This window comes from Euprymna scolopes, chromosome 34, assembly GCF_053919585.1.
Source record: "Euprymna scolopes isolate OS-2025 chromosome 34, ASM5391958v1, whole genome shotgun sequence".
Taxonomy (NCBI): Eukaryota; Metazoa; Mollusca; class Cephalopoda; order Sepiida; family Sepiolidae; genus Euprymna; species Euprymna scolopes.
Genome location: NC_136515.1, coordinates 44,879,560 through 44,889,559, shown reverse-complemented (window position 1 = coordinate 44,889,559; position 10,000 = coordinate 44,879,560). Strand labels below are relative to the sequence as shown.

Genomic DNA, 10,000 nt, shown 5'->3' with positions numbered 1-10,000 from the left:
TGAGTAGGATGTTTGCTGCACTAAGCAGAACTGACTTTTAGAGTATGGTGATATGCCACATAATGGACAATGAGTTCAACTGTTCTTCAAGATTATCATTGAGCTTAGCGCACGTGTAATGATTGTCAAGATGGGTGTTTTCTCGTTCCACAGCCTAGTAATCTCCACTTTACATTTCTTATAGTTCCGTAATTTCTCATTTTGTTTGCCCGTTCAGTTTATGTCGTTAAGGAAGGCCACATCAGTAATTTGGAATCCATTTGTCTTTTTGTTCACAGTTATAATATCCGGTTTCTTCTGAGTTATCTCTGCGTCACAGTGAACCATGATATTATGATTATTATAATCATTTTATACGAAAATATTGAAATATGCAAGTAAGCTATCATATTTAGGTAAAAGAAACTTCCGTATGCATAATGTAATTCGTTCAAAAAGTATCGCAAAAGTATCGCAAAATAAAAACAAACAAACAAATAAATAATATCATTATATATATATATATACATATATATATTTTATATATATATATACATATATATATTTTATATATATATATATATATATATATATATATATATATATATATATATATATATATATATATACATACAGACATAATATGTGATGCCATGGCATATCTTTCTTCCTATATATGTATTTATGTGCAGGCAATGGTGCGATTCTGTTTTTAATTTTTGAATATAATATAATAATCCATACAGAAATGTATTGATAATAATAAATATTAAATACGCATGTGGTAAACTATATTTAAGCGTATTTTATGACCAAACTACGATAGACGGCTTCGTGTAAAAATCTTACGTAGATTATGAATATATATATATAATATATATATATATATATATATATATAGATAGAGAGAGAGAGAGAGAGAGAGAGGAGTAAAGAGATAGGTAGATAGCTGGACACATTGATAGATCGATTGATAGACTGATGAATTGATTGAGAGATAGATAAATAGGCGACTAGGTCTTGTTCATTTAAGAAGCTATTATACAGACCGATACATCCATGATTATCTCTTTGCAAAATTTGACCATTCATGGTTATAAAAAGTAGAACACAATAAAAAGCAGTGTTTACATTATGATATGCATAAATAGATATACGGGCGGATAATTAATTATTTAATAAATGTGTTTTCCCAGTAAAAGCAATTACACGAAACTCCGAAAAAAAAGAAACGCGTGGCATATTTAAAAGAAACATCCTATACGAGTAAAACCGGGAAGAACCTTCAGCAAAGCACTTGACCTCTGATTCTTATCGACAAAAGCAGTAGAAACAAAAGAAGGGACAATAAATCAGAAAACAAGGAATACAACGTGTTAATGGAATGGCTATCATTCCAGCGAGAAGGAATCAGTTGTGAGTCCACGTCGTACATATCAATCCGCTCTTTCTAAAGACTCAGCGATGATGGAAGCTGAACGATAACTTATTACCCAATATAAAATAGAAAAGAAAATGACAATAGAACGCCAACCCAGCAGAATTGGTCCCCATTTCGGGGTCAAACAATTTCGTAGTGATGCTTTAAAAAAAAATCAGTGAACATGAAAATCGCAAGGGAAAAGGCTTTGCAGTTATTTCCTGAAATGAGTAAGTCGCCATTGAATGGAGAAGTTAATTAGGTGTACCCGGGCAACGGTAGTTAGCGTGAAAATTATTCTTTGCTTTGAAAAGTACATCCACATTTAAGATAATGGTACGAGGAATCCTAGTGAAAGGCGAAATTATTATAAACAAACAAAACCAAAACAAGAAAATAGACAGGCTACTGTATGAGAAGTATTATAGTTTGTAAATATTGTTGTTTTTGTTACGCTATCGCTCTCTTTTATTTATCTATATATGTATGTATCCATCCATCTATTTGTCTATCTCCCTCTCTTTATATGTACATATTTAGCAAAAATGCTTATTAATAAAAATCTTAAGACCGTGTTGAATACAATTGCAGAGCAAATATATATACATACATACATATATATATATACATATATATATATATATATATATATATATATATATATATATATATTGCCGTTTTATCTGCTGAGTTTGGAATTACCAAATCGTATAAACAATCCGATAATTTCATTAGACTTTACAGAAATAATTATTAGTATAAGGAATAAAGATATTAGAAGAAGCACAAAAAAGAGGAAAAAGAACATCAATTGACAGCAGAAACAGTTTAGTTTACGAAAAAAAAAACATTGCAAGGCAATAAGGGGAGATGGGGGTTTAACGTATTAAACCAACTCGGATAGAAATAGAGGGAGGGGAGATGGTAAGAGAGAAAGAGTGGAAAAGAAAAGCGTTAGATGATTAAAACGTTGAAAGCATAAGTAGAGGGAAAGAGATAGGGATAAGAAATAATAGGGAAGAAGAAATACAAGCATATATGTATGTACGTACGTATATATATATATGTATATATATATATACGTGTGTGTGTATTTATGTATAAAAATACGTATGTCTGTGTGTATGTATGTACAATATACATATATATATATATATATATATATATATATACATATAATTAAAATATAGAATGATTAAAATAAAAGCGCCATGATACTCACTTTCATTGTAGTAGAACCTATTGAGCTAATAGGAACTTTAATATACTTGATAGAGCCAATAAAATAAAAAATAACTGATGTGGAGAATAAAAATCTAATACGTAATCAATAAGTATCCTGTTTGCGAATGTTATATAGCGTAGATATCTGTTTGAGTAAATTGTGGGGTTACATTGGAAGTAACCTACACTGAGACGGTCATGTTAAATTTCAAGAATGTACACATAGGCTGATTTCCTTATGAAATGTAATATGAAAGTTATTGTAATTTTAGATAGGCGCAAAATAAATTCCTTATATATATGATACTATCTCTGTAAAAACAACAGACACACACATTTTTCCAAGACATTATCCCATCAAATGTCACTCATTCTGTAAGCTGTTTAATTGATGTGAAATGCTAACACATCTATTTAAGCGAAATGTCAAAATATTTCCTCACTGAATTATATCATGTGTATAAAGTTGTATAAAAACCTTGAAATTAACATGAGTAGATAAAGTAAGTTTGTCAGGAGATTATTATGTGAAATAAAATGTATTTTATTCATTTATTTTTTTATCTACTTTACAGAACTTGATTTTCAATGTTTGGCGACATGGAACGACGGTGATAAAATGCTGTACGGAAAATTCACGGGAAAGTCACTCGGACCAAATGAAAATATGTATCGTTGCATGGTGAGCATTTGAGATATGGCTTTTGATAATCCATAAAAGAATAAAAAAATAATCGTAATGATTCTTCTTCAATATTAAGCATTATTTCTACACCGCTATAGCATATGACGTTGTAATGGACACTCAGAATAACGGTTATTATTCAATCTTTTAAAAAAAATAATCTCAAGTGGTAACACTAGTACTAAAATCACCGTATTATGTTATGGAATTAGAGAGAAGATTGCCTTGGATTATATGAAAGCACACGTTACAGTACTGTATGAGATGCTTAATTGGGTTCTACAGCAAGAAAATATGCAACTGAATATAGTCTCTGCAAAAATTGCCCAACGGGTGTGAATAAGAATAATAATTCAAATTAACCAATTAACATATATACAAAGAACAAGAGTTCAATATATAAACGTTGTTTTAATTTAAATTAAATAAAATACGCATCAAGTGCGCTTGAAACCAAATCACAACGCAATATTAGGAAAATAAACTAATATTTTACTTGTTAGAATTAATCACGAATATATTATGAAGGTAGCCTTCATCTTCAATGTGATGTTTTTCTTTTTCTGCTTTCTTGCCATGAAGAAAAAAAAAGAAAAAGAAAAAACAAAACAAAGAACACACTGAAGATGAATACTACTTTCAAAATATATTTTTGATAAATTTCAAACAAGTAAAATATTTGTTTACTTTCCTAATATTACGTTGTTTTTTGATTTCAAGCGCATTTGATGCGTATTTTATTTTATTCAAATTAAAACAACGTTTCTATATTTAACTCTCATTCTTTGACGTTATTCTCACGTTACTAGCGCACAGTTCTTAAAATTGAAAATACAACTGCCTGATACAACGAGCGACTCTATACAGTCTCCGTTCTCCAAATAAACAACATGACCAGAAAGAAGAAAAATAAAAAACAAACAAACAAAGAACACACTGAAGATGAAGGCTACCTTCGAAATATACTTGTGATGAATTTCAAACAAGTAAAATATTTGTTGTTTTTCCTAATATTAAGTTGTGATTTGGTGTCAAGCGCATTTTATGCGTGTTTTATTTTATATAACATATATACGTTTTCTTCAATATAAAGTTGAGAGACACATTAATGAGAGTTTTACTGGTTCTGCTATATATATATATATATATATATATATATATATATATATATATATATATATATATATAATTGATTTTTTGTGCGAGTGTGAGTTCGATCCCTATAGCTATCGAAACAACATTAATTATTGTTTTGAAAGTTCATACAAAAGTATCTTATTTCTCTGATAATTGTTACTCTGGGTGAATGAGAAAGGTGAAATCAATCAATCGATTTGAAAAAAAAAAGATTATCAGAGATTTTATAAGTAGAGCAATTGTAGAATATTCCTTGCTCATCATTTAATACAAAGTAATGTCGGGTATCACTGCTAGTTTATATATACATATATTTATATATATATATATATATATATATATATATATGTGTGTGTGTGTGTGTGTGTATATATATATGTGTGTGTGTGTGTGTGTATATATATATATATATATATATATATATATATATAAGTGCGCGTGTGTACATGTGAAATTTCGAATATATTATTCGATGAGCGGCAGTTTATTAAAGGTTAATTAACAGCTATGAGGCTACATCAAATAGTTTGTTTAGATAATAGATTTTCTGATTGTTTTGCTTTGAATTTAATATTACGAGTGTGAGAAAAATATAATTTCTGAAGGTGTGTATTTATAACGCCTAATTTCTCAGTCAACTATTTGTTTATATATATATATATATATATATATGTATATATATATATATATATATATATATATATATATATATATATATAAGGTAAACAATGGCATTTGGTCGACAACTAATATCTATTTGTTTCAGTCGAGGAGATATCGTCAGATAACCATTGAACCATTCGACGCTATAGAAAAAAGAGTAAAAAAAAACGAAAAGAAAACATTTTTTTCTCTAGGTTTTAATGGTTCAGGGTAACTTCGCGAAGTCTCCTTAACTGAAACAGAAGGTTGTTTGTAGTTTCTGCCACCTTCGAATAAAAAAATGAAATAATATTTTGCTCTCATAGGGCACTATCTAACAACCTCGTTGTATTCATTAGTCTTTACTTATGAATATCTTAAGCCTATATATATATATATATATATATATATATATATATACCTAAATGCATGTACTTTTACAAAGAATTGGTGTTCATTATATACTATTTCTTCTAGATACACGAATTCTGGGGCAGTGAAGGTGATCTTTCCATGTCCGTTGATGCCAGTTGCCAAGGTCCACAATCAGCCTCAGTTGGCCCATTTACCATGGCCCTCAAGCGAAGTAAGTGTAATAATGCTTTTTTTTTATTTTTTGACGAAAAGATCGTGTTTTTGTACAAAATGCCGCATTAAATTTCCCCTTTTGTAATCATTTATAATATAAGGAAAACATAAACAATGAGGGATGAAGTAATTTATGAGTTGATGAATCGTCCTGCAAGATGTCTCTGTACGCAATTTTTCCTTGGTCCGCATTTTGCTTAATAAATAGCATATGCGATATTTACTCGGCACTGTTCATGTCACTACGCTAGTTTATTGCAGAATAATCATATTTCATACCTGACCCGGTGTTAATGTTTGAAAGACCTCTTAGACATTTTGTGCACATTTTGGAAGATATATTGAATATGATTGTTGGGGGTTAAATGAATAATCATGTATTTTTTGTTATGAGGAAAATCGGGCTAAAGTTTAAATTGCCTAATATCTTTGCCCATCTCTTTCTTTGCCCCACTCTTTCTTATATATATATATATATATATATATATATAAACTTCAAGGACTATATATATATATATATATATATATATATATATATATATATAAACTTCAAGGACTATATATATATATATATATATATATATATATATATATATATATATATATAATCCCTTATTAAGTAAAATGCTACACGTTTGTAAATGTATTTCGGATGTGTGTAGCACCTTATTTCGAGCATGCAATTTTTTCAGCTGTATTTGATTGTTTGTTAAATTTATAGTCATAAATACTGAGCACATGTATACATTTAGGTTAACAATACTGGGCAATCCAGGGGACGCGTATGTGCCAGCATCGGTATCTCACGTTTCTCAATGACCAAGCCGTGGCGTGAGATGAAGTTACAAGGAAAAAAGAGAAGGAAATGAAAAGCAAAGAATTTTGGAATCACATGACAGAGAAAGCGATCGGGAAGCATGGCGTGAGATAATCGTGTAATCTCTTGTACGAATGGGTGCTTTAAAAAGACGTCTCAAGATGGCTAATATTTGCTAAGCCCATCACAGACGAGTTGAACTCTACACAAAACCAATATGAACATACTGTTAATAATGCTTAAACTGAAAAAAAAAGCCGTGCTTAATATCTGTCATTTGTCTTTTTTGTGACATAAGATAGGAAAGTAATGGCGATAGGCTATAATATTACTACAGACCAAAGGGAAAATGTCGGCCAATAAACAACCGATAATTTAAAAGAATTACTTATACCAACCCCCTGACACAGCTAAACCATATGGGGTCATGCTCTCCCTTCCTCCTTCACCCCCATCTTTGTTCCATTTCGTTCCCAACACCTTACTCCAAATTCCCCACTGTTCACCTCTACAAATATATACCTCACGTTTTCCAGAGCATAAACAAAACACGAATATCTTATAAAAAACGAACGTAAGTTTTACTTTTGTTTCAATATTGCCCCTTCTTGTGGTCTGATGAAGTGGTATCCTTAAATTGAGATTCAACTGAAATATGCATGCACTTATGTAACCGATGATGTTTGTATAATAAATAGACCGTATAGAAAAAAAGAGTAAAAATGCATATATATATATATATATATATATATATATATATATATATATATATATATATATATTATTTTAAATGAATATTTTATTGAAAAACATCTATAAATATTTTACTGAAAATGAGTCCTATGTATTTACCGAGTTATTAATCGCGAATCGACGAAGTACATCTGCAACCTATTGGTTTCCTAACAAACCTTTATCTCTGCCTCTTGTTGAATATCCAAAATTAGTTTATCAAGGAATATACTTAATGCTGGCTACTACGATAATGCGATGCCTAATCGTTCCAATGATATAGCCTGCGCATTTATTAAATACACTCCAAAGAGACTTAACTTTTGTCTTTTGTGTTCCTTAAAACATTGCAAACAACAAATCACACACTTTATTGTGAAGATCCTCAATATGTAGGAAGATTTTCTTCTAAAAAATAGTATTTCATCGAAGAACATGCATTTGAAATTTCATCCTTGCTCCTCCTCTTTCTCTTATCTAAGTCGCTTCATAATCTCTACTTATTCCCTTATAATTCTAATTCATATCAGCATACCATGTATCATTGGCAGTGTCCTGTATTTCGAATGAACTGAAGCACACACCCACACACACATACACACACACACACACATATATATATATATATATATATATATATATATATATATATATATATATATACTAGCTGTGCACTGGCACGCTTTGCTGTGGCTCGATTTTGTGTAATGGAAGAATCTCCATCTCCGCGGTTTTAATACCCGGAAATCTACCAAAGAAATATGTTGTTATACACGAAAGTTAGACGGACGTTTCCAACCCCCAAAGAAAAAAGAAGAAAAAAGAAGAACAATAGAAAAAATGGGTGACAAAAAAGTAACGATGAAAATAGAGAGAAAGGCATCGAACAAAGCGAAATGTAACGGAAATGATTTAAGATAAAAATGTTTAAAAAAAAAAGAAAGGACATTGTAAAGAAAGCGAACAAAGAGCAAAGAAACGGAAGAAATAGAAAGATTTGTTTAGTGTAAAAAAAAATCCGGCTGTTTTACAAAGAAAGAAACGATGTTAAACTTGCCGAAGGAAGAGGAAAAACGGAAAGAGCGAAGCAATAACAAAAGGAAAATGAAAAGATCGTGGCAACAGAAACAGAGGCAGAGGAAAGTAAAATAAATAAATAAATAAATAAATAAAAAATAAAAAGAAACGATGGTAAAAATGCCGAAAAATAGAAAAAAACGAAAAGAGAGAAGAAATTAATTAGTAAAATGGAAAGATCGGCAAAAATAGAGAAAAGAAATATACAAAACCCAAATAAAATACAATAAAAAAATCAAAAGAAACGATGTTATAAATGGTGTAGAACGCGAAATAAAACGGAATTGAAGTAAAATATAATTTTTATTTTAAGGAAATAAAATGTAATTTTTTTTTGTTTTGTTTTTATTTTGAACCAACGCAAAACTAAGCGTGGTGCGTTTCACGTAAATTGCAATCCAGTTTTTATTTAAACCTAACCCATTGTTCGTCAGTAATTATCTCCTGTGAACGGTCACGGCCGGTGTAAATAGGTGGCAGTTGAAGTATGAATTTATTATAGAGAGAAGAATTTGCTACTTCCAATGATCGTAACCGGTATTGGCAGTGAACTCTCACCAGAAAATATAGGAAGCTCCGATAAGCGAGGTAGTGGATAGGCAATATGCCTATACCACACCTCAGATAGTGCGATGCAGTTTGTGTACAGTACATCTGCATACAATCCCTAGATTTTCGATCCTATTAAGGTCAAACCCGGAGCGGAAAAATGAGTTCATTTTTTATATAGAAATATAACTAAGAAAGAGAGAGCAGATTATTTCGAAGTAGCTCATAATAAAGTAATTGTAAAGTATTACCTAAATCAAACCTTCAAATATAAACCCTCCGAGAAAACCGTTCTCATGTTCAGAAAAAAAAAACAGGAAGAATGCTTCCTGGTTCGATAAAATAATCAGCATATGTAAAGAACAAAATCTCGGCCATATTTAACCAATCCTGCTTAAGAAACGACTTGCTATATAAATGCATAAAGCTTATTTACATCTACATAAAATCAGAATTACTAGTTAGGACGTTTTATGTTGAACTTAATCTGAACGCAAATGTTATCTAGCACATTAGGTTCGTAGTTTTTATAAAAAAAGTGTAAAGATTGATAATCTCTAACTGTCTACACAATGGTAATGAATAGCTTTCGAGGATTGTCATTATACAAAAAATACTTACTTAGTACCACAGTCAGCACAAACACAACAATACTGCTTCGTCCTTGTTAAAAGAGAAATGCACCATCAACAGTAAAAGAGAGAATAGGAGGAGGCGAGACTTGCATAGCTGTGCTCTCTCTTAACTGTTCCCTCCTTTTCTCATATACTGCACTTGTATGAGCACATATATACGTGTGCATGTTTGTGTAAGCAATTGCTGTTTAAAACTTATGACTTTCCTTATGTCAATCTCATCAATCTGTTTAGTGAATATTTCAAAATGTTATGCTTTCCTATAATATATCTTATTGAAAATCCTGCTCTTGAAAAAAAAAGCAATTCTAATATACTTCAGCTTTCGCTCTCTCGTCTACCAAAAGTAAAAAATATATACAAACAAAAATTATAATGGCTTTTATGTTACGGGCTTATCGTGTCTTAACTCTGTCCGCTTCGGCCTCGTCCTTCACGTGAAAAAGGGATTAGTGAATGGATTTGAATAAAATTGGATTAAACCCAGCACCACAGCGTACAGCAAACTTGGCGTT

General features: G+C 30.5%; 1 protein-coding gene across 1 annotated transcript in view; it reads left to right on the top strand.

The window, feature by feature from the left end:
• Positions 1-10,000, top strand: part of LOC145259190 (uncharacterized) — a 987,395-nt gene that overhangs the window by 891,953 nt on the left and 85,442 nt on the right. The window contains exons 7-8 of the mRNA XM_080116967.1: positions 3,199-3,305; positions 5,565-5,673. Coding sequence (XP_079973093.1) covers positions 3,199-3,305; positions 5,565-5,673 — 216 coding nt within the window. The remainder of the gene's footprint in view (positions 1-3,198; positions 3,306-5,564; positions 5,674-10,000) is intronic.